The 26,801-nt window shown below is 40.3% G+C and overlaps 1 protein-coding gene across 13 annotated transcripts in view; it reads right to left on the bottom strand.

The window, feature by feature from the left end:
* Positions 1 to 25,625, bottom strand: part of LOC120573234 (sodium/potassium/calcium exchanger 2-like) — a 47,134-nt gene extending 21,509 nt beyond the window's left edge. The window contains exons 1-5 of one of the 13 annotated variants that reach the window (XM_039822809.1): positions 25,157 to 25,625; positions 22,944 to 24,016; positions 4,701 to 4,748; positions 3,630 to 3,738; positions 476 to 490 (exon numbers count right to left, since the gene is read on the bottom strand). In XM_039822809.1, the coding sequence (XP_039678743.1) occupies positions 476 to 490; positions 3,630 to 3,738; positions 4,701 to 4,748; positions 22,944 to 23,846 (1,075 nt within the window). In that variant the 5' untranslated portion in view covers positions 23,847 to 24,016; positions 25,157 to 25,625. The other 12 variants (XM_039822808.1, XM_039822812.1, XM_039822814.1 and 9 more) reach the window with 12 other exon arrangements.
* Between the last annotated feature and the right edge of the window lie 1,176 nt (positions 25,626 to 26,801).

Here is a 26,801-nt window from a genome sequence, read left to right as displayed (position 1 = left end):
TAAGCACAACGTTGTCAAGTTGAGAGCTCTAGGACGTGAAAGTCCATCTTTGTCCTACACCACTGGCATGTTTAGCTAAATGTCTGCAGGGTAAAAGGCCTTCACAAACCAGGAGTTGGGGGACAACACGGACAGGAAAAAACAAAATCACTCCATTTGGACTTCCGCCTGTCTCACAGAAAGCTAGAATTAAAAGGAGTTCCTAAGAGGAGAGAGAGGATAAGGGACAATGGGGAAAACAATGCAAAAATGGTCACAGAGGGTTTCCAGAGAAAATACATCCACAGAAGAGAATGAAATATTTGAAACAGAGTCTGCAGGGATGGACAGTACATAACTGACATACAGCACAGCGGCGCTGGGGAAATGTGTACATAGGGGACACGTCGGGCAAGAGAGTTGCTTCCAGGCTGTTGGAATGAGAACAAACATATTTCTTTGGGAAGGGGATACAGAAATTAGAGTAGTAACTCACCAGAGTCAGCAAATTCTGAGGGGACAGTAAAAGAAAGAGAAATAGGAAGACAGAAACAGAGAAAAGATAAATCCAGGTGATAGCGCACATTAAATCATTGATAGGTATTATTCCAAGTCAATAGTCCATTATATAATGCTAGTAAAAAAAATGATTTGAGGTTAAAATAATTAGATAGTTAGATAGTTTGGGAAATATGTTTTTTTTTGCTTTCTTGCTGAGAAATAGATGAAAAGAAGGATACCACTCTCTAAATATGGGGTTGGGGCCAGGGAACCCTTAGCTTAGCACAGAAACTGGAAAACCGGTGGAAACAGCTAGCTTGGTTCTTTCCAAAGGTAAGAACATCCACTACTAAAGCTCACTAGTTAACACATTATATTTAGTTTTTATGCTAAGCTAAGCTAACCACCACCAAGCTCTAGCATCATATTTAATTGACGGACATGAGAGTAGTATCAATCTTCTTATCTAACCCTCAAGAAGTGAGCAAATAAGCGTATTTCCTGAAATGTCTATTTCTTTAAGGGAGACAGACATGCATGCCCACACACATACTCAAAGACACCCACAAACATTAACCATGTTTTTCCTGCATTAAGTATTTAGTATTATGTTGCCTTAACCGGAATCTGGCTGTGTTTGCAGAAATGTAACCTCCTTAAATGTATCACTGCCAGCTGTGAGGTGAAAAGACAATGTACTGTAGTAGGATAATGTTATTATTTAAATTTGCTTGGATGAAGGGAGTAATAAAGGAGCGAAGAGTGTTTAGGCCAGGTGAAACACTATAAAACACAAAACACACACACACACACACACACCTCTAAGTACCCCACTCTCAAAGTCTAACAAGTGACACGTAACCAGTTCCCAGCAAAGGCAAAACCACCTCAGACTTCCCTTCGGCTCAGAAGCGCAGAGGACTTTATTTTAAGAAATGTCTATAAAAAATGTATGGATGGAGTCCTGCCAGCTCCCCCTTGGCCCGCTGAGCTACACTTAAAGCCTAGGAGCACGCAAGGACAAGCAGCACAGCCTCTGTCTTTGATGCATGCACCTGCAGTCTCTCTCCACACTGCTAGCTCACCAACAAAATGCTTCTTTGCAGTAATGAGATCAGTAAATGTGCATAGAACATAGTCACTTATCTCTGAATGGGGCCGACCTGTATTGGGGCCTAACAGTAATGAATCAATGAAATTATTTGTGCATTCTAAAATGTACTCAAGACCAATGCCGTCGTTACACGTTCGCCAGTTGTGTGAAAACTTCCAACGTGCTACATGGAAATTTCAAAATAATAAGCCAAAAGTGTTGCTTTTGTTCTCTCTGGTAATAATTCAATCCTTGTGTCATGTCACACTGTGGTTGTTACCTCAGTGCATTAATTTACAGTCCGTCATTTGCCAAAAGACTCATCAGTCAAATCTACTATAACATCCTCACATTTCTGCTGCATTCATACTGAAGCAGAGTTTCACTGCTGATCATTTTCAATCCATTATTAGGAAACAACATATTCATTAACACATAGTAAAATAATTTTGACATTACTTTTTAAAATGCTCGATAGTGATTTAGACCCAAACACAAACAAAAACTTTTGCACGTACAACCCAGTCTATTAATCTTCATGCTGTTAAACAAGCAGTCAATATTTCAGTCCACTATCATCAGTGCATGGAAGATGCACCTTAAAAGTCCATAGACAAATGGCTCTACAAGGAGTGGCAGGGTGGAGTATGTATAACAGTCTCTTGTACATATACGACTGGCCATACAGACTTCCATTGGCCGTACAGACTTCCATTCCCTCAGCAGGCTGCGATTTACATTTTAATCACTGAGATTGAAAGATCAATACACTCAGGAAGCATGGAAATCAGTGTACAACAACGAGTTGATGCAAGGTACTGGGCACTTTAAGGCCCGACTCGATGGAGCTTATTAATCTCTCCTGAGCTGACTCATTCTAGGGTTGGCTTTCGAGGAATGTAAAGTCATTTTCGGACAAAGCTGAAATGCCTCCTCACTACAGAGCAGACATCTGCTAATGAGATCACATCCATCCAGAGGGAAAATATTTAGTCTGATCATTGTTTTATGCTTATAAATGGCTATTTGGCCTCTGCCTATGTGTTTTTTTCCTTTCTGCAGACACTGATGCTTTTAATGAGACAACATAGACTCAAAATACATTTTTATGAAAACTAAAAAGGGAAAAGGGGAATAAAAACCACATCATACAGCAAACAGGAATTGACATTAAACATTAATATAAATTTTTTTTCACAGGAGATACTGCTTCCAATTAAAAGACTTTTCACTGAGGCCACTCAAATGACAAATTCTTCAAACTGCTGTTGCCTGTTTGCTCCCCGTTAATGGGAATTTTTCTTTCCCTTCGTCTTTTCGTGGTGGGTTGAGAATGGGATGACACCACACCGCCTACGGCGTATTAACATATTCATCCCCTGCGCAGAGCACTGACACTGCCGTTTTACATTTCCTTTAGCTAGACTAATAGGCCTTGATCTTGGATTAAAGGAAAATGATCTTCCACCTCAGCTGTGCTCTGACACAGCACCAAGCTCGCCTAGTCTATTTCTTTTTTTAAAAGGGGATCAATTCAGTCCAGGCATATACTGTAGGGGCTAGAAGTACATTCTAAATGGTAATGATGGAGAAGCTGGATTTGAAAGGGTACATAACATGGGGTACTTGTGTATGGATGAAAGCCAATACTTTTTATTTCGACTGTGGACTGAATTAAAAACGTTGCCAAAAAACCACATGGATGCATATCGTTGCGGTTATTTGTAGCCAAGAATGTGAGCTCAAGTATGAACATATATATTATATGAACATATATTATGTGCTCATATATTGACATCTTGTATGTCCTCATAACATTAAAGGTCTTAAATTTTTGGTTTCCGTACTGGCACATCTGAAAACAGGATTTAGGTCATTTTGAGAGAAAAAGACAAGAATGATGACAAGTACAAGACAAGATCAACCTGAAAGTAGACAATTACAGACAGTAAAAAGAACATCTGTGCTTTATATCCTGCACATTAGAGACTTACAGATGGGAAACCCATCATTGAAGAGTTGTGTTTTCTATGTGCATTTTGTCTGATCATCTTACCTTCACTTAAAGGGTCCAGCGTGTGAATCATCAGCTGGAAAATGCTGTTCCTCATCAAGCTGTTGTGCAGGGAGGCGGAACTACCCCCCCTCTGAAGCCGGGGCCTGGCCTGCGAGAGGAAAAAAAAGCTGTCAATCAAATATATTTCTGTCTGTGATGGGGCCTTTTCTACCTAGGCCACATTTCCTACTAGCAAAAAAAATATAACTTTGGTCCAGCTACTAGCTCTTAATTCTGTCATAAAGCACATATGCTGATATTAACACCAGTCTATCAATTGTAAGCACTTTCCTGGAGCCATTTCTAATCCAAGCTGTTTGGAAAATGATTCCCTAATCCGCTTTTGCATAAAATCCCTAAGCAGAACCTGCAAACCAGTAAAACTATAATAAAGTGCCTCAGCTTCTTAATAATATGAGCCCTGTGGGTTGAGATGGGCATTCACAGGTTATAATATGAGCTCTTTCTCCCAAAACAACCCTCGCCAAGGTCACTCCAGCAGTTAAAGCTGAACTTGGGAACTGTGGGAAATTAGGCACCGTTGCATGTGACAGCTGTTTGGAATGTGTCCGCCCACCGTCTGCCCACAGATGACGTGTAAGAACAGGAGGTGTCAGGTGCTAATTCACATGCCCATATGAGTGCGAGCGCGAGGCAAGGGAGACATGTAGGCTGGCAGGGCTTGTATATGATGTGGCTTCTCGGTGTGACCCTGAAGATTCTCCTTCGGCTACTCCGTTAGATCTGCTTCCTTTGCAACCCGGATGACAACATAACACTCTGGTGTGCTTTTTTGAAGTATCAAAGCATTAAAAGACTCTTAGATTGTTCGAAACGCATGCTCAATCCTCAGTCGTCTTTTGCATTCTGCGTACAAAATTTAACCGTTGAAAAGAGGCTTCAGAAAAACAGACGGAGCTACTCTCCGCACACGGGGAGGCTGAAGATAACAGTGTACATGTCTTGTTCACAGTATGGTGGGAGAAACACAAGTTACGCTAATACATCTACACAGAAACAGGGACAAACACAGAAGCAGACCGGGAAGAGAGTCAATCAGTCAGGACCTACCGACAGCTTGCCATCATCCTCCGGCGCCCCAGGACTTTCCTTCTCATCCAACACAGAGAGAAGAGGAAGTAAAAAGGGGGGAGAGGGGGAGAAAGAGAAAACAGGACATAGATGTGAAGCATGCCGCACACAACCACATAGACAAGACGACAAAGCGATAGAGAGACATCACGGCACAGTTAAAGTGATGGTGATGACTGACAGTGGTGACTTGAGGGACAGATTCCTCCCCACTGCTGTCCCTGCTCACTGTGTCAGGCGCAAGCTGAGCATGATTAGTTTGTCTACTTGAATTTTCTCAAAATTCATTTGAAAATAGCATTTAAATTTCTCTTGCGGGAGTTAAGGCAACAACTGCATCATGGTACTCACTGTAAAAGTAGAGTGAAGTAATGGTGTAGGGGCAAGAAAGTTACCCCTCTATCTATTTTATGGTAAATATGAAGCTACAGCCAGCAGCCGCTTAGCTTAGCACAAAGACTGGAAACTATAGGAAACGACCCTTTGTTGTGAAAGGTTTGTTTAAAGCACTTGAATAAGCAATTCATGTGGCTTACTTTAAAACAGTCTAAAGGAAATGTTAAATTATAGTGTGGTTAAAACTCACCATTTACATTATTTACAGTACTTGATTTACAGCTAATATGTGAATAGGTACACAACCTTATTTGTTTAACAGTAATTCAGTTTTATTACAAACGTCACAGAAGGTGCTTTTATTTTGAAGTAGCATACACGGAAGTTATTTTTTTTTATTTAATTTTTTTTACACGGAAGTTGTCTGTTGTGTACTCTTGCTAGCTTGTGTGATGAGATGAACGTGAGATGCTAGATGCAAACATGTCCGTCATGCTTAAAGCTTTAGCGCGTAACTTTTTTATATTAATGAATGGCCGTTACTTTCAAGCCAGTTGTATGAAAGCATGTTGAGAAAATGGTGTCGTCCGGCGACTTTCACGCGGAGAAAATCGAGGTTAGATAATTACCACTTCTGAAGAGTCTGTCATGTTTTTTTAATCCTCCGTGTCCTCCTTGGCTACTAGCAAGTGTGTGGAGGAGGGGTGGGGGCGAGTGTGCGATCACCGAAGGCTAGTGTCATGTGGATGCGCCGACAGTTTTGTTGTCATTACTTAGAATTCCTTATGGGGGAGACAGAAACTACACACTATAGCTTTAAGTTTGTTCACTTCCTTGTTTGTAAAACTGCAGCATATTGAACAGTAAAATGTTCACCGTAAAAGACAAGCGTTCTTGGTTGTCATTCGAAGCCACTCCACTACACCCTGGCTTTGTTCAAAGCCCCCAAAATCCACCTACATGCACCTCTAAAGCTCACTAATCAACATGTTTTAATAGAAAAACCTATTCCATTAAGTAAACAAAGCCTAGTCTTGACCCGAGTGCTCTAAACGCTCTAAAACTTTGTCCTGCAGGTTCAGTGCTGCCAGCTTTAATGTGATAACTTTGTCTCTGAGAGTGGGCATGTGGCAGATCGTACCAAAGTGACTCCAGTCTTTTAACAATCACTAAATTCTCTGCCAACATTCTCAGTGGGCCTATTTGGCATGTGGAGCACTGTAAAATCTATTTTTTGAAACAAAAGCCTTTCATCAACTGCCTGTCTGAACTGCGCTCACTTCATCTCCAAAAATGTGTGTGTGTGTGTGTGTGTGTGTGTGTGTGTGTGTGTGTGTGTGTGTGTGTGTGTGTGTGTGTGTGTGTGTATTAAGGAATCTGTTTCTAGGAACAACACAAAGCTTTTGTTTTGTTCAGATCTTTGCGTATCAAGGCTTTCTTTCACAGCCTACACAGTTTTCAGACAAAAATGTTGAAATGTGGAGGCATTGGTGTGTGTTGATAAAGTGCACGATGAAATGCACAACATTATCCAGTTTGATCTTGTAAGTGTTTAAAAATTCAGAGCAAACTTTATACACATAAAAGTTTTAAGACAGGGCCTTTATGCATGCCAACGCAGTGATTCATTTGCATGTTAAATGATGCTGCATTGAATTTCAAATCTCTTGATAAGCAAGAAGAAGTGTGGTGTCAACTTCAGTCCATGAGGTGAAAGCTTAGACAGAGGTTAGCATTTGTCCCAACAGAATTCTGGATTTAAAAAAAGAAAATTCAATTGTTTATCTTTTGTTGATTATAGCAACATTATAAACCTACTAAATTAAATAAAACTGAGATAACTTTTAATGGGAGCTAGTTTCATTTAGAGAAAAATCCACCATTGCAGTCCTTGTGAATGTCAGTACCCACTGTGTCCCACTGTTTCTGTTTAACAGCCAATAGTTTACCATACATTAGGTTTGCCTCTGTATAGCTACAGAATATTTACAGAAATGAGGGAGCTGAAATTAAACATTTGCCAAAAAAAAAAAAAATGAACAGAAGCTGAGCTAATCCTGAGATTTTCCACAGAGCTATTCAACTATAACCTCATCCTCCCCCCCCCACCATTTCATATCTTTATGGTAAATCCCTCCACACTTGAGATATATTTTTTCTATTTAACTCCCTATCACCATCCTCAAAGGCAAAGTCAGAAGGGTTAGGAGAGAACAGGTGAATGTGCCAGATAGAGATTACGCCGTGGGTCGCTCATTAAACCAGCGTTAAATATTATGACTAATAATCACATAGGGAGATTAGTATGTTCTCTGGAGTTTGTGTGTTCTCTAATACCGGCAGCTCTGGCTTCCAGTTCTTATGTAATGTCACATCAGGATCATTCTTGGAAGCGGATCAGCTGAGGGAGATAAATGTCCCTCTGCAGCCGCATGCATGTAACGCCATGTTACGGAGATTTATCGATGGAGAGTGTGACATCATGCAAAAATACTTCCGCTTTCACCGCTCAAATTGCCCACAGCTTAAAAGAGGGGGGGAGGGAGACTTTCGGAGGAATCTAAGCACATTGGTGTCCTGACTTTCAAACATCAGTGGTAGATTATAAGTCTGCACAAAAGGGGTCTATTTCTGGATGAATTTGATTTGCATTTCCTTTATGCTTCGACATCCAAGCCAAATTACACAGGAGAGGAATAGCTTTTTCCCCACTTTCTAGTTTGCAAATGGTGGAGTTTGATTAACTAAATACAATACAGACTCTGAACCTAATTTCAGCACTTTAGCTACAAATACTGGCTGAGCGCATGATCCATGTGGAAATCAACACAAACTTTAGAATAAAGGAATGCTTAGAAAATTTGGGAAATGCGCTTATTCACTTTTTTGTTGAGAGTTACATGAAGAAATTGATAACACTCTCACATCTGTATGCTAAATATTAAGCTACTTCAACTATTATAACAAACAGGCCCTTTACAATGTATTTTAATAGTTGTCACAAGGTAATGCAAAGAAGAATAATGTGCACAAGCCATGAATTAAGCCAGACAGGCGTGTTGAGACAAAAGTTACATTTAGAGTAAATATGTACATTTCTTGGATCATAAATTCTTACGTATTGAAATGTGTATATGCTATATATAAAGCATGTGTGAGCGTGTGTATGTAAAGATATGTGAAAACCAGACTGCCTGACTTGTTAAGCAAACTTGCAAAGTGAAAGCTTGCACAGCTTCAGGCATTTGCCTGCACGTGCTTACAGTAGGCCGCCTGTCTGTCAGAACATGACAGAACCCCCCCTCGAGATTTGCCCATCTAGATTTATCGTGTTAGAGCTAAACTGTTGAGCAGCACGACTGAGCATCTCTCTCTCTCTCTCTCTCTCTCTCTCTCTCTCTCTCTCTCTCTCTCTCTCTCTCTCTCTCTCTCTCTCTCTCTCTCTCTCTCTCTCTCTCTCTCTCTCTCTCTCCCGTTTTGCCTGGAGACGATAATGATGATCTTCAAGGAAAGGAGGGAAAAGATGCACAACAAGTCAAGAAGCCATCCACTTGCTAATTAGTAACCCCTTCATTTTTCTAACAAGCAGAACTAATTACAGAAGCTGCCACGACTCTGATTTCCCACAAGGCAATGCTCACCAGGACTAAGCCAAAATTGCTTCCTCTTACTCCCCCCTCCCATGAACCAATCAGACTCAGGCTTTTGGGAGACAAATAGGGGAACAAAAACTGCAGTGTCATTATTGCAAGTAAATGTAATCCCCAAAAGCTGGGCTTGATCAGGAACAAGTCATTTTTGTAATTTCAATTTCAAATCAGTACTCCATGTGCTTGTAGTATATTATAAAGTCTGTTTTCTTGTGTTACTCAATCTTTAATAATAATGTCCCAAAAGTGATTAATTCACTTATTCGCCAGATTAAATTTTGATTGTACAATGTAAAGTTTCAGCTAAGTAAATACAAGAAGTAAAATAATGACCTCCTGCAAACCTGATCAAATCTATCGTTCCTGTCAGATCAGAGCTGCAGATGCAGTCAACAATAATTGTGTTTTTTTTTTTTTTTTTGAGATTCTAGCAAACAATGAACTTAAGTTTCTTCCAGGAGTCTGCATTTATATTCTGTAGTGTGCCCACTGGGCTCCTGCAGCAGCACTCTCTGCCCCAGATTTTAATTTAGCTGGCCTCTCCTGTTTATCTGCATGACCTGAGAGTTTTTGATGAAGTTATCTTTTGTTTGGGCTTCAGCTATATCAGCACTGGCTTGTCAGCTCCTGATGCTGACAGACATTTTATACAGAGAAGGGGTTCCCAACAGCGGCATCCAGACCTAACTCAATCGTTGACAGTGGTCGAAATCTAGTTGTCCTGAGGCAACTGGGCAGTCCTTTTTTCCAGGTACTGGTTATAGGGATGATATGTCTACACTGTAGCATCCAAAGTACTTTCCAGTTTTCTCAGTATTGCTGTACCACTCTTGATTATTCTGCCACTGATGATGTATTCCTATACATCAATGAATAATGAGAGTTTGATTTTCTCCTCTGCCTCTCTTCGTGTCCCTCTAGCGAGCATGATTTCCCAGTAAGTAATCACTATGCGCAGATGACGTTATGGATAACTTCACATTTTATAACATGCTCTGAAAATCCAGCTATATAGAGTATATAAACACACAGACAAAGTCAGCGATACTAGTGGCAGTAGCTCGATGGGACAACAAAAACGGAGCCACCAGAAGCTGATAGGTCGAGGCATCTGTGCTCCAGTTGCCCACCAATGTAAACTAAAACCAAGATACAGTATTATGCTGTATTTAGTTCGCCTGGACTCTGAGATCATTGCCATTGTTATTAGTGAACAGGAACTCACCCGTAACATGATAAGGAGCTCAAGGTAATAGCTAAGTAAACATGCTTGCTCTGCAACCTGGGCTAATTTTGACACTTCCCAAACCTAATATGCAATGCATCCTAATACGCATACTGTAGGTGCTGTGGGACAGGATCTTTGAACAGCTGGTTTCTCTGTCAATACAAATGAAACCAGGAAGCTTCTGCTTTTAATGTACTAAATGATCTGGATTTGCATCCAATTTAGACTGAAGTTTGCTTACTTGGCAGATGTATTTGCAATGCCTACTGACAGTTTTTTGTTTTTTTTAAGTCCAAAGATCCAGCTAATTGATCAGTTGGTCTTATTTTAAGGTATAATGCTGGTCAACAAATCCCAGTAAAAGAACACAACATCACTCAATACTTCATTCCCTATGTAAATCTTTGAGAATGGCTTACATAGTTTCACTTTTTAAATGAGCTCAGTAATTTCCTAAAACAGCTGGGCACTGTAGTTTTTTTCCAGACTTTACTCAAAGTAAAGCATTTGTTGGGGACTATTTTCAGCTGTGGATTAATATACATTTGGTGCTTTTTTTTACGAAAGCAAGACTCGATGCGTTTAAAAAATATATTTTAGCCAAAAATGGGAGTTCTACAGCACAGAGAAATAAGAATTAGGCTTTATAATATGATTAATTTTTTGGTTTTGGTCTTTTCGTTAAGAAAAATATAGAATATCGTCAGATTTATTTTTTAATTTAGTTTTGCAATTAAATCCAACCTGAATATTAATTAGCAAAGCTCCCGCCATCAACAGATTCTGTTTTGTAGTTGTGTCCCATGTAGGCTGCAACTATAACTTTATGGAAAATCATTCATATAATCCTGACCACTGACTTCCTTTGTTGTTCTGTTGTATTGTCATCGGGTTAGCACTCACACACCCTAATCTTAGAGAGGAGGTGGACATAATGTATGGAGAGGAAACTTCGGATCAGCCAGTCACATTTACAGATGGGATAATATGCTGATAGAGCCTTTCGGGTCACCTTGGTGGCCTTAAATGGGGGTGGGGTTGAGGGTCAGCCTCAAGCATCCCCAGAAGCTGCATGGGGCTGTCCACTGCTCATAATGCTTAGGATGGGTTAAATGCAGGGATTGAATTTTACTACATTGTACTGTACGATTGCATGTGACGAATAATAAAGTTTCTTCTTTTTTTTCTTAGACACGAACCGAGGAAGAGAGGCTTTCAGCAGATTCACTGAGCCCCAGAGTATTTTCTAATTAGCTCATTAGAGACCGTCTGATTGCAATCACTTCCATTTTAAGAGTTTACTCTCTTAAAATTTGGTTTAAAATTCTCTGTGGTTATCTGGTAATGTCAGGTCTGTCTGCAACTATGAGAGCTATACACCAGCACTCGTCCTGGATTTCACAAATTACGGGTATTACATGAGCCACAACTCTCAGAGCTGATGTAATGTTCGGCTGGTGCAGCATAGTCCTCGGCCACCTCCAACCACATGCACGGTTTCCGTCTCACTGGGTTGTGTGTGTCATTTCATACAACAACGAGATAGGGATCTTGGTGTCCTTCACATGATGCTTTTACAGTGCAGTTACATTAGCTAATTCCACCCTGCTTTCAAAAATAGCCCTTGATCGATAAGGCTTTCAGTTTCTTGCAAGCCTCAACATTTCACCTTCAGGCTCTCCCTTGGAAAAAAAGGGTAAAAAATAATCTCTCATTCAAGTTTTCTAGAATTTCTTTGTATTACGGTCTGACATACCAAACCAATACGTATGCCTTGACCTTCATGACTTGAGCTAGTGACTTTAAATAGACAGGGCTAATATATGTGTGGAAATCACATCATCATTCATTCCAAAGATTATTGCCAAATAAAATGTATACTTAGAGCCTTAAAACCACATCAGCTCATATCACATCTGGTGATCTGAATACCGGCTTTTTTCAGGAGCCAAAATTACTCTATAGCCCAAACAATGGACAGATCAAATAGAAATGGCTTCCAATGAAGACAGCAGTTAAAGCTTGAGCAAGAGCTTTTCAGACTGTCTAGGTCACATGAAAAACACTCTCATTAAGCATTAAAGACTAACCGCTTAATCATCCGAGCCTATTGAGATCACCCTTTTCTTCCTGGACCATAAAATGTGGCGTCTTTGAATGATCTAGCAGTTTATGTCTATGCCAGTTTCCCAGTGCTAGATTAAGGTAGCCTCTTTGATCAACTGTCTGTGTGGCCTATTTCAGGAAACCACCCTTTACTTGCGGGATGACTTGGGATTTGTCCCTTCAACCCTTCTCTCTTGTTTTTAGAGTTATTTTTAGTGTTAAAAAAAAAAAACACGCTCTGAGGAGAAGCAGTTGGAACCCTCAACTATGTAGTGGCATGACTCATACATGTTAAAGACTGAACACAAAGGAAGTCTGACAACAAGGGTGTGATAGGGTTGGCTTTTTACAACAGATGGCATTAAGCTTGTTGCTGCATTAACAACTCTGACTTATTTTCTTCAGCTATTCACAAGGTATAAGGTAGCTGTTAATGCCAAGAGCGATGGTGAAAATTGACACCACAACATTTCATATACAGTAAACACACAATCAGAAGGGGATATATGGAAGGTGAGGTTGAAAGAAAAAAAAGGAAAGCAATACAGCATCGCAGCCACTAATATTTAAACGTGCTGAAGACCAGTGAGGTAGAGATGGTGCTGTCCATGGTACTGCACTGAGTCACAGGGTTCAGTGTGACTGAAAATAACCATGTAGTCTGCATGTAGAGTTTTTGAACCTGGGATCTACGGCAGTACTTTACACAGGAATGAAGCCAGAGAGATAAAGCTATCAAATTAATCCAACAAATTGATTTACACACGCTGACTTCACCTTTTAAAAAAAAAAAAAACAGTGAAGCCAAAATTGTATAGGCATAGTTTTGCGGAGCATGGCTTACATACAGAAACTAAGAATTTGCATTGTTTTCATCCCCTCTCAACTTCAATAAACCTAAAGGATTTTCACAAAAATTTTACACATAACCTGCATTGTTTAGAACACTTTACGTACATTAAAGACTTACATATCTTCACTATCACTGATTAATCTGCAGACAAGTTTCTCCATTAATCGCTAAATAAAACCAGGGAAGTTTTCACTTTTTTGAGTTCAGCAATTACTCGATTATCAAAATTGTTTAATCGACTATTGTTTCAGCTCTAGAAACAGTATGCAAATCTCAACATCGACAATACACACTCGGCAACTAACAGCAGTATCGTGAAATTCAAAGAACTGTAGTACAGTATAGGCAGATATGAAAATAGCAGCTTGATTGCATATGTGGTCTCATTAAGTAAGAACTAAATTGATGTGCACATTATATAATAACATAAAGATGAAATGAAGATTTGTGCAAATGAACTTGGAAGCCATTGATATCAGGGGGCAAGTACACATTTCTTTTTGTTGTGTAAACATCTCTGAAGGGGACTGACTCACAGTGGCTCTACTTTGCATGTATAATGATCTTTTTAGGGCAAAAATATAAGTGTCATTGTTCTGTTTTGCTTTTAAAGCAGACTACATTGTGCTTTTTATTATAAACACAGACATTGCAATAAGTGACAGGGTGACCTTCTAACCATTCATGACGCTGAGGAGGCAGTGAAGAGCCACTGTCCACTCTGATAAGAATGGAGGGGGAAGCCAAAATAGTACAATAACTAATCATGGACGACATTAAAAGCAGCCATCAGCACCTGTGATGCAAATGAGAACTTTGCATGCAAGATTATTACCATTAAATCCATTTAAATTGAATTTGGACAAAAGCAGGGCGCCGGCGAGGGACAACGACACTGCCAAGAGAGCTTGCAGAATAATTGTAGACAACAGGAGAGAGACTGTGAAAGAAGCAACTCTGGCTCAATCCACCCTAGTTTCCTAACACTAGACAATGTGTTTTGATTGGCCCTTTACTTTATTCTAATTGATACTTTTATCTCTACTAAATGGGCTAACTGCCCAACAATACGGTAAAACAGGAAAACTCATTACTGGCTCTACAGTAGCGCTCTCCCTTACCTCCCCTCCCCCATACTTAGACAAGGAGCCACAGCTGGAACGGATGATAAAACTTGGACTCCTCATCGTCATGGTGAGATCAAAGTCGCAGGCTTTCTATTTTTAAATTATTGGACTCTGGCTCTGTTGTCGCTGACTGAGCTCCATCGCCAAAACAATTCTGTTTCTTCCTGGCAGTAATAGTACTGTATGTGCAGAGTTTTGTGCAGACCAATGTGCATGTATACAACCTTAAAACACCAATGACTGCATAAACAAAGACAGCTCAGCTTCTTTACAGTTAAACTTTGCATCAAACCATCAATGAAACCATATTTCCTCTACTTTCTGATATTAATTAAACTATGCTTCAGTATTTACTGTAGAGTGCTTCTATTTGGTTGTTTCTACCTAGCCCTTAGTCACTAACCTTGGGCCTGCACGAAATACACACAAGCATTATCGACTTCTACCTATTTTTCATTCAGTTTTAACCAAGGTCCATTCTACAACTTTCCTTTTAAAAAGATACAAACATGAATACTCGCTTTCACAGAAACACCCAAGGACAAGGGCACGTACCGTAGAAATGATACAGCAAAAAGAAAGTAGTATAGTAGCCCACAATCTGGACATGCCTACAATACAAAGTGGGGGTTAGTTTTGAGATATTTTACAAACCATACTTTTACTTCAAATAACAAATGTGCCTATTTTAACAGCATTTCCTCGAAATTAGCTATACAACGGCTTTTATTACAGCACAGCCCAAAGACGCAATGTGAAACAGATGCAGTTTATAATTTGGTAGGAGTTCAGCAGTGCACATCTGGATTTTGCTGAAAATTAGGTGGATATCCGTATTAATGGGAGATAATCCCATGAACACGTCACACAGGACTAAAATAAAGGGCTAGTGACAGAGTTCATGTAGTGCAGTGCTGGTATTTTAGTGTATGAGATGAAAATTTACTCTGATAAAGATTTAAAAAAAAAATTAAAAAAATAGCACAACGTGCAGCATGCAACACCAGGTTTCATGTGTGTATATACAGAAGGTGTACAGCATCAGCACTGGTGCCTGGATGTCTAAATTCACAGGGAGGAAACACAAACCTTGTACAGAAACCACTTTGTAAGTGATCTTTGAAGCGCATCCTGATGGAAGATCTCGCCTCTGTGGTGCTATTTATAGCTTGGTAATACATCAGAGGTCACACCTACCACCTCAACAGAACTAACATCTGCCTCGATACATACTGGCTAATCCAACATTGACGTTAACAGGCATCAAATATTGTGGTTGGATGCAAAATCTTGCAATGTCTTACAATTACTTGTAAAATCATTTAATTTGCTCATTCTTATACTGATGTCACACTCATCACATATGGAATAACGTATTTAACTAGTATAATCAAATGTAGCTTGGAAGATGCTACTCACTGTTCAACAACCCGTTCAGTGGTTCATGATGTGTTGTCGGATGTGACCGTGCAAAAATGACAAACTCAGACTTTTGGTGTGACACGATGATAGTAACAAGTAGAAGGGGGCATGTTACTCCTCTGTCTTTCATAAAACTATAGTGCACAAAGTGCTAGCTAATCTGATCTGTCAGAGCCAGCTCAAAGGCAGCCAGTCAGTCCATCAGGCAAACAATGAGAGAGGCCACAAGATAACAAGATAAGCAAGGGCCGGCCTGGTGAGCTGGTCCTGAGGAGGGGGCGGTGCATAGGATGAAAGCCCCTCCTAATGCCATGTACAGCCAGAGCAGGCCTGCACTGCTGCTCTTAATAAATCAGACTTTATGCCATTTCAGGCCTAAACTGAGCTCTTTAGAAAGGGAAAAATCCATTATGATGGCTGTAAATAGAAAAAGTGTTACAGATTGGAATAGAAAAATGCTACTTTTCTTTATTCACTGTGGAGTGTTGTTAAGATGCCAGCATTGATTGGCTTGGCTTTCTGGACATTTGTTTTTTTTTGCACACAAAAAGAAAAAGAGTTGGACAAATTATTGTTTCAGTGGGGAACCTGAAGCATGCAAAGCCAACTGTAGCACGCACGCATCTGTTGCTTTACCAGTGACAAATGGCTGAAGCAGAGACAACCTAGAGCTAGTGATATTCACACTCCTCCATGTTGCACTGCCATGATCTTCCGAGCTTGTGAGCCTCTAGTTCTATTGTGACCTTCAACTCTCTGTGTAGTAAGGATTTACTGAGTGTGTGGGTGTCAGATGTGTTCAGATAGGGCGGAAAAGGCATCATGCGTTGGTGACCTCCTTCGGCTCTTCTGCACATACTAGTGGTCAGTAATCAATCCTTTGTGCATGGGCCAAAGTTGATTCTGTCCCGTTAAGTCACTGACACCATCATACTAAGAAGCTTAACTGTAAGAGAACATGCAACAATTAAGAGCAGCAATACAGTCAAATGACACCGTCTTTGACCTAACAACCCTTGTAGCTCGAGACGGTCCTCCCCCGGAAAAAAAACGCTCCCATACTGTAAAGTTGTTTGTTGAAGCAGCAATTATGACTCATATTTACGTTTATAGTGGCGGTGCCCTCTAATGGCGTCCCTTAATTATTAGGGGAACAAAGCAGGAAAATGCGCCAAAATCTGTGCAAGGTGGGAGGTTGTGGTGGTGAATGGGTCAAACAAACACAGGACTTTTCACCCAGGAGACCAGGATTCAATTCCTGTTTGAAAATAAAACTAAATGGCTAATGATTTAACCCAAACCACAATCTTTTTCTAAACTTAACTGAGTAGTTTAGGTGCTTACGCTTAAAACTTAAGTTTTGTGCCTAAACCTAACAAAACTGTAACCATTTCACAATGTTAACCGCGGCTGTTACATTCTGTAGTTTAGATATGAGGACAGAAAACATTCCTGCTGTGGGTCGTATTTCCTGCAACCTCTAGGGGCGCTAATTTATGATTAGAGAGTAGGAATAAACAACCTATAGCGATGTATGGACAAAAGTTTGTTGTGTAACTCGCAGGGCCAAGATGTGTGACACTGTAGTCATCCTTTGACACTAATGCAGAGGGAGGACTGACATGACAGAAGTGTCAGAATAACAATAGCATGCAATATTGCAGTCAAACAACAAATAGCCTCAAAATAATGTCAAAACTGAATATTTAAAGTGATGGTTTGGAGTAATTTCACCCTAGGGTCCTTTGCACCATGATCTCGAGCCAAACACCCCCCCCAGAAGCTTTTTTCACCTGGGTCGAACATTGGGAGCGTTAGCGTAGAGTAGCGTTATCAGCTGAATAGCTTAGCGCAGAGGCTAATGGATCTGAAGTGTCTCTTAACATTACCCCACTAATAATGCCCGAAATGATACCAAACGTCTACAGTAGTACAAATAGGTTATGCTCTCATAAAACGATGGATTGTAAAGTTTGTAAGTACACCAGAAGTTTATGTAAATAACACTTGCCTGCTGGCTTCTGCTCTCTGCTGCTGCTGCTGCTGCTGCTGTTACTACCGGGCAGTAAGAGTGCTTAGGGACATCTACAAATTACAACACCGAAAAGAGATGCAACAAAAATATTTATTAATTTAATGATTAAATAAGGTAATGTCTCCAAACTTACCTCAATTATTACTTGTCTCCTGCTAGTTATACTACAGCACTTACTTTAAAAAATAAGTTAAATTAAAAAATATATTTTGTTGCATCTTTTTCGGTGTTGTAATTTGTAATGTCCCTAAGCACTCGTCTTACAGCAGCAACAACAACAGCAGAGAGCAGAAGCCAGCAGGCAAGTGTTATTCCTTACTTACAAACTTTACAATCCACGCTTATGAGTGCATAACCTATATATACTAGTGTAGACCTTTGGTATCATTTCCGGTCAGCTGAATAGTGGGTAATGTTAAGAGACACTCGATCCATTAACTTTTGCGCCTAAGCTGTTCACGCTACACTCACCTAATGCTAACTCGCAATAACCCCAGGTGAACTTGCTGAAGTGTTGCTGGTCGAGGTCATGGTGCAAAGGACCCTAGGGTGAAATTACTCCGAACCATCACTTTATGCTTCACAAAAGGTAGTATTTGTTGCACTGCAATGTTTTGTAGGCCTAACCTCTGGAGTCAATACAAAATCAGTACTTTCAAACAATGATAATTTCTCTAAATTAGTATTTGGCTGTGTTATCTCAGGATATTAGGATGTTATTTATTATTATATTATATTATGCTCATTTTCAGGTTTATACTTGTATTTTGGTTTCTACTGGAACAGGTTTGCAAGCTTTAATGTTCAAATGACAATATGTCTGAATATACCTGTATTCACCCTCCATTTAAGCGCCTGTCTGCTCTAACAAGAAAAACAATCATGTGTCAAACCCCCAAAATTCTGATTACAAACAAAAATAGATGAGAGAAAATACAACCAGTCTGCAGGGTTGCATCTCATAGGACTTAGAGTGGCAGAGGTGGCAACCTAACTCGCTGGGCTAAGGCAGAGTACCCTTGTTGTGAGATTAACCAGCATCTAAGCACTCATTAAGTAAACAAAGTTATTAGGTACCAATCAGGCCAGAACTACCGGTAATAGGTAAATACATCCTTCTAACATCTGTTTGGGTCAAAGATGAACAAATGTCATGCACTGGATATCAACTGAACTGACAACTCTGAAGCAGGATTACATGAGTTTAATGTCTTGATGTTGATGATATCTAACACTTTTGAGTAAAAGCTGCTATTATCAATATTTTTTATATTAACAATGGATCAAAGAACTATGCGAATGTGAAAGAGGGGAGTGAAAGTGATGAATCTGCGGACAATTATCAGCCGGGGCTACGGTTCCCCTGACAGGGTTTTAGTGTCTTTCAGCCCATTGTTTTGGTTTTATGGCCCACAACTGTGCTGTCTGTTTCACTGTCACCACATTCATAGCATCATTTTCAGTGGCAGCTGTTTTGAAAAAGCTCTAACAACCAACTGTACGCTACCTGCCAAGCACTAAACATAAGACAGACACAGTTAGCGAGTAGCTAGTGAACATAGTGGAGCATTTAGCAGCTTAAGAGTCACATATTTCTTTTAGGAATTGCAGGAGAGCAAAACAGAGTGAAAGGAAAATTGAATATTGGCCTTAATTCATTAGGTGGCCAGAAACACAACCCCAAATGAAAGCTAATTACTGCTGTTGCTTTGTGTCTGCTGAAAGTGGAAATAAGCATGAGTTTGCTAACATTGCAAGATCAATCTCAAATAGAATAATAGGTCAATGTTGTGTTAACAACTTGTTTCCACGGCTCCCGAGTGGCCACAAAAAACAGTTAATGCAGGTTTAAGTATACTTTGTTAACGGTCACATTAAGAGGATTTTTTAGGGGTGCAAGCAGAGTTAATTTTCCACCTCCATTGACTGGGAGCTGAGGTTCTGAAACTTTGTGTCAAGTTGTCATCAGTGGTAAGTGGTTACAGTAATAATAGATTTTTTGAGTATTTCAAAACAGGCACAACTAAGATTTACAGAAAAAAAGAGAGAGAGAACGAATCCACATGTCACTCCACAAACTATGTGAGGTGTCAACTTCCTCTTACCTGTCTCAAACTTAATGTGCTGAAAGCAAAAGCTTTTGCTTTTCTATCAGCTATAATTCCAAATCATTCTAAGTGCATGGAACGTTGGAGCATTCATGGTTGTGTTAACTGAATTGAGAGATTATTGCAGATTACATAATTAGGCTGACCATTTATTGACCTGCTGTAAAACAATGGCTTTAAATAGACCTAGCATCCACTAAGATGTGACAGTTCTTTTGTGTTGTATTGTTAATGTTCCACCTCATCCCTGGGCTAAAAAAGGAATATGGAGCCTTTACCAATACGAAATTAGGGGTACCTCTAATCTCTGCAAAATTTTTACTGGCCACCTCTGAACTGTCAAATGATGGAAAAAGCAAGCCCTCCTCCAACCATTTAACACTCCGCCTGGAAGCTATAAGGCATTATTTTGGAGAAAATAAGAGAAACAAAGCCAGCTATTTTTATGTTACCAGGAGCAGAACAAACAAGTCTCACAAAAGAAACTTTTCATGTCGATAAAAAAAGAGAACGCAGTACAAGCAGTTCTGTAGTGAGAGGGAAGGCAGCGGTGGCAGACAGTACAAAATTGACTGACGACTGCTAAATGCAAAACATCACACTGCTGTCCATGTTGCTCTCAGAATTGAATTTGACATGGTATATAGCATACATTGTTGACGGCCAACTCCCAATTACCAACCAAGCAACCTACACACTTTTATACTTACGGTGACACTTCTCTTTTGCTGTTGGCTGTCTGTGTTTCTGCCTATGGTAGCAATGTAACACACAACGGGGACGTCCCAATATCATAATGCATGAAATAATCTCAGGAAAGCCCATTTTAATCAAGTGCATGGCCTCAAATAATACCCTATTGTCCTCACAATGCAATACTTTACACCTGAACTGTACAGTATGGAAGATTAAGGGCACCTTGGAGCTCGGTCATGACAGTGAAATGATTAACTTATAAAAAATAAATAAAAAAAGCTGCTCTCAGTTCATAGCAGCGAATGTAGCTTAAAAATAGAAAGAAAGAAAAAGAAGCACAAAACTACAACCCTCGATCATATTTTTGCAGGACACTTGTCCTTGTTCTCCTGTTTTACTCCCATTACTCATGTATGGACACCCCCCCACACACACACACACACACACACACACACACACACACACACACACACACACCTGCTAAATTGGCAATTAAATCTCAAAATAACACGTCTTGAAATACACGCGTCCCCAAAGTGTCAAAGCTTGATTAAAAAAAGTGTTTAGATGATTATAGTCTAATAATATTTGTGCCTTTCTAGTTCCATTAACCCTTGTAGACCCAGACTACAAAATAAAAGAGGTTGACTGACAACCTATTTCTAGTAAAATAAAATCTTTAGACTGTAATGATGTTAAATTCATTTATTTTATATGTTTTCAAAGCAGGGTGCTGAGAGGTGCAGACATGGGATTGTTACCCACAATGCAAGAGAGAGGAGAGGCTAAGTCTGCTATAAGCGTCATAGGAGATGAGACATGATGGTGGGGTTTGATCGACTCATCTGTCTCGCACTATTTCTTCCCCTCATCGAAAGTCACACACACACACACCCACACACACCCACACCCACACCCACACACACACGTTGGCCAAAGTACCCACAATCCCTTGCAGCTCAAGGTCACCGTAGCATTCTCTGGCACTCAGCCTGTGCACCTCAGTTCTCACTCGTGCACGGAAGCCCTAGATCAAATTAGTGTGGCAGAATAGGAGCTACAGAAAATAACTATTTCCATGCTTGCTATTTTAAATGAAGAGAGGCTTTCATTTTCGCATTTTGGTTTAAAAACTGCAAATCAAATGGCGATGTTGGCTCCTGTGAGAGTTTTCCCCCCCCAACAACATTGTGAAACCGGCCCTTTAAATATCCTTTATGTACTTAGAATAAATCCTGATTTAATTAAAGCTTTACAATACAACTTTCACGAAATTTAATTTCCATCTCATGTCATAAAGAAATCTAAATCCATCTGGATAATCTCTACACCGGTATCAAATTGCACTGCAGTGTCTTTTGCCCTCAAGTATCATTGAGGGGGTGAATGTTATGTAAAGTAACAATGATTTCTACAGTTTTTGTCTATGGAGTATTCACTGTTTATGTTGTTGAGCAAAAAGTAAAATAATACACTGAATGACTGAATTGAATGAAGAACCTCCCTTGAGAGCAAATATGGAGGAACATAGAACTACCAAGACTATCACAGCAATCCTGAAGCCATTTACTGCATGTGGTTCACCTTGTCATGCTGTATGTGATTTGCATGTTTACGAAACTATTTAAATACAATATTATTTAAGGAAATTGTTAACTGGGGAAAAAATAGCTCCTGAGATTTTACAAGGGATTTGTTTTTCAGACCAGGACACAATTTGTAGAGCTTAACCCAGAATTATACATTCGACTCTGTTTTATTAATCCCACAGTGGAATACTGTATGCCAGCCCTGTGCAGCATTGTTTAAACCACATTAATGCCTGGTCAGTTTAGTTGTTGAAAGTCCTCTATATTTACACCTGCATAGTTCCTGTTATTTTAATCGAAAGTAATGCACATGTATGCCATAAGTCAGTCTCATGAAACAAATGTTTTACATGGCTTGTTGAATATTGAATGATCAAAGAGTGTGGGACATCTGTGAGACATTGGTCTCATCTGAAAATGACCATTAGGTTGATGAGAACAAAAAAAAAGATGCATGGAATTAAAAGCATGTCTCCATAAACAAACTGGTTTCATCACAGTAAGCCTGACTTCATTAAAATAACAAAACAGCTGCATGCTATGTGTAAAAGGATGAGTGTTTGTGTTCCCATGCCAGAGGAGACATGGAAGGTCATTTCTATCAGCCATATACTAAAACTTGTATTACTGCACACCTACGTTAACGTCCTCGAAGTCTGACATAGGGCTGCTTGATTATGGAAAAAAAATCATAATCACGATTATACTGAAATCACGATTATTTAACACGATTACTCATTGACTTTTGGAAAGATGTTGCAATTACGGAACTTAAAAAACAGCGAAAAAGTTAAACAAATCAACAGTGAAAATCAACCTTGAACTGTGAAATTTCCCTTTCATTCAGAACACAAGACAAAATAAGAGTTTACTTGCAAAACATAATGTGCAAAATAATCGTTTTTCTCGATTATTCTGTTTTTGTGATCATAAGGAGCCAAACTCGTAATTGTGATTAAAATTTCGATTAATTGCACAGCCCTAGTCTGACCTTTCATATAAACTCATATTTTCAGAGCAGATGGTGGTGAAGGGAAGTGGGAGAAAAACACGGCTAGAGAAACCAACTCACCTTGGGCTGTACTTCTACTTCTACCACTTGGTTCTTGTTCATGCAACCCTTGACGAAGTTCTCGACTGTGCTGTTGCACTTCATGAAGATCACGTAGGCGGCGTAGGCCGAGAGCAGCGTGATACTTTCCCACATGGAGATGACGTTATCCAGGAAGAAGATGATGAGCATGATCAGATCCAGGATGTAGAAGGAGACATCTCGGAAGAGAGGCCACCATGTTAGGTTGAGGATCTCCTTGGAGAAGATGGCACACATCCCAATCACAAAGAGGATGTTGAAGACGGCCGAGCCAACGATGGTCCCGATGCCCACGTTGCTGTGTGAGATGAAGACACCGATGATGGAGGTGAAGAGCTCCGGGGCCGAGCCGCCTGCTGCCATGAAGGTGGCACCCGCTACGTCATCCGAAATGGTCAGCTTCTCTGTGATGACCGTCAGCGCTGGGACGAAGAACTCGTCACACACTATGGCTAAGGCAATGAACATGTAGATCATGCCAAACATGTGGAGGACCACGGCTCCTCTGCGCCTCTCCGCACGAGTGAAAAGGTCTGGCGGGTACTCCCCCTGGCTCTCGTTGAATTTTGCTGTAGATTTCATGGCTGTTGGCATGTCGGCTGACACATTGGGGTCCCTCTGGTGTTGGGTGAAAAGTAGAGTCCTGTGGGGGGTCGACTGGTGGAGACTTTCCTGGGGGAGCACTGACTCACTGAAACCCCCTGAGCTCCAGGTCAAGGCACTGAAGGAGACAGCACTTACGGCCACCAGGCTGAGGATGAACCCCACGATTCGCACTGGCCTCAGCTTTTTCCGCAGACACCGGTGGGCCTGCCGCTTACAGGCAGCACCCAACGTGGGCCTTCTCTCTAGTGCATCCATGCAGGGTTGATCTGAACCCATGTCTGTGCAGCTCGTGGTGTCCTCACTGTCAATGGCTGGGTAGGAAGAGCAGGGAGCAGGTTTTACGGGAGACAATGCATGACGCTGTCTTCAGTTTCAAATGTGTTGAAAAGATTGTAGGGGCTTTCCAGGGTCTGGTTTGCCAAATGATGTCTTCATATTAGCCTCTGCTGGACAATGTCAACAGAATGAAGAAACATAAATTATTGAACCAGAAAAGAGACTCAAGAATGTAACATTAACATCAAAATACAATTAAATTGAAATAGGATATCAAGTAAACAAGGTTTATTTATAGATTATGCTTTGTTAGTTTAGATGGTGTAATGCTACAAAGTGATGATCATAAAAGTCTTTTCTAATTTTGGCTTCTGTATTTCACAAATACAGATTCTCAAATGTGCGCTTCTGTAGCTTTCTTTTTTACAACTATCCAATTATAAACAGAATAACTGGTCATTTGTGATTTTGACATTTCACCTTTCTTTATATGAATACAAAAATAAAAAAGCTACACTAATCAATGATCCTTGTTGCTGTGGAAGTCGGTTGAAAAACCAGGACTAAAATGCCTGACCACTGCCAAAAAAAAAGCTACAGTAGGCTAGATATTCTGAAATAAAAATCAAACAGGAAATCAATTTACAATGTTATGCAGACATGTCATAACTACACATCTTAAAATGCATATAATGCATGTGTTGTAAATCATCCCATGGTCTCTATTATCTCACTGCACTCTAAAATAAATCTATAATTAAGATAAAATATAGATTACGAAAAAATAAATCAAGAATTGATAACAAGTTTGAATATTTACGTGTAATTAAGTGACATAGTCCACTGTGCCCATTGTGTGGCCTTAGTACACCTACATTAGCTGCATACCATTTAGTGTTAATTGTGACAACTTGCAATCAAAAATCGGAAACCTGCTGTTTTTACCTGGGGAAATATCACGAAACGTGAAGGCCGACGGTTTACGGACATCACTTGGCTGCAGTCAGTGGAAATGGTCAACGCTATGACGCTGCTGCTCAGGTAAAAGCACATAAAAACACACGTCCTGTCCTGTTTGACTTTTCAATGATACACAGCCTTTTGCCTTTAAGCTCAACGGCTCGTCTGAGATGGCAGTGCCACTGACAACTCTTTTCCCTGTCTGCCCTTCAATAACGCATTCGCCCTTTCAGCTGGATCATCACACAACAAACGGCTACCCAGCATCTCCGACCAAAACAGCCCAGCATTAGTTCCCCTGGCGAGGCGCATGGTGCGTGGAGAGGCTGCAGACGGCGGCGTGCCCTTACCTTTGACAGAGGCGAGAAAACAGCCGCACGGCACAGCAGCAGGGTGGAATTAGGAAATCCTCTCTCCGGTGCCCTCTTGCTCTCATTGAGCAAAATGTGACCGGTCTCCGCTCTCCGACGGCAGAGGAGGAGCTTTGGAGGAGAGAGAGAAAAAAAAAAAACTGCTTTTCCAACTGCGTTCACCTCTCTCCCTCACAGCAGCAGCAGCAGCAACAGCATCCCTCCCGTCTCGGATGAGAGGAGAGAAAGAAAAAAAATAAATCACTCGGTCAAAAATACCTTGCTAATGTAGCAGAATATTGTGCTGGGCTGGGTTGAGCACGTGAACAGCTTGGTTTATTAATAAAGCCAGGTAAGCGTCAGACAGCGCGTCCGTTCCTGCTCGATTCCCGCGGTGCATGGGGGCTCTGGTGAGGTTGCATTTTAAGGGAGGAGTTGCCGTGGTTACACAGCAAAGGCAGTATTTCCAGCGATTATTTTCTTCTTTTTTTGTAATGTCTCTGATGACGGAACAGGTGGACATGCTTCAGCTCAGTTGTACATTTATGTGTACGCATTAGGTCATTTCAAGGTTATTATGCAACTCAAAGATAACACGTGAGATCTAAGCTGCAGCATCATTGATTTTTTATATACCTACAAATCATTCATATTCTCACTTTGGATATTTCATTTGAAAAGAAATTCTTAACATTTTGGGAATTCTGCCATGCGTTTCATAAGAGGATTGATACACTCATATGAAGCTGTAGTCAGCTCAGCAGCTGCTTATCTTATAGCATAAGGACTAGAAACAGGGGACCTCTGTCTGAAAAGTATAACATCTCCTTACCAGCAAAAGTTCATAATTATACAATTATAACTCATTCGTTTGTTTTCTTTGCGGGGGGGGGAGGGGGGGGGGGGTATTTCTTGTTCGGGTAGTGCAGTGACTTCCTGGAGTCTACCACAACTTTATTATACTATAACTTTATTTACTATACTATACTATAACTTTATTTATGCACTTCAGTTTTTGTAGCCTACAGATAAAATATATAACAGGTAACCAACATGACCGGCTCCAGCTTCATATTGAACAAATAGTGGTATCGATCTGCTCATCTAACTCTAGGCAATTCCCAAATTCTTGAACTATTCCTTTAAGATCTTGATTTTTGATTTTTTTTTTTTTATATATAATTTAAAACATTTCTGGTTCCAATACCAAATGGTAGAGTAAAAATTTTCAAAGTTCACGTATGCTTCATGTGCCAGTTTGCTTTATTTTGAATATGTCAAATCTTGTCAGTCTCCTTAGCCCCTCAGGTTGCCATGTTTCCCCCTCATGTCAAATAAAGCCACCCAACCACTTGGCGTTAGTCGACAGGCCAAACCCCGTTGGATAGACACAGACACGCAATCTCTACACAGTGTGACAGAGTGTGTGTGACACTAATGGCCTGGTGCTGTATAATAAATCAGGATTCACTGACCTCATTGATTGCCCCCTCTCTTCTGCTCTCGTCTCCTCCCCATTGTAGCTGCCTCTTACCTAACAGGAAACACAGAGGCCCGGCAGCACTGACTTGAGTTACCTCAGATTATCAATAGTTCGATTTTTTTGTTACCACCATCCGTTGTGGTTCTTATTGGTCCAGAGTTT

Source organism: Perca fluviatilis, chromosome 14, assembly GCF_010015445.1.
Source record: "Perca fluviatilis chromosome 14, GENO_Pfluv_1.0, whole genome shotgun sequence".
NCBI classification, from domain to species: Eukaryota; Metazoa; Chordata; class Actinopteri; order Perciformes; family Percidae; genus Perca; species Perca fluviatilis.
Note: the sequence above shows the minus strand (reverse complement) of the source record. Positions and strands in the feature narration are given on the sequence as shown.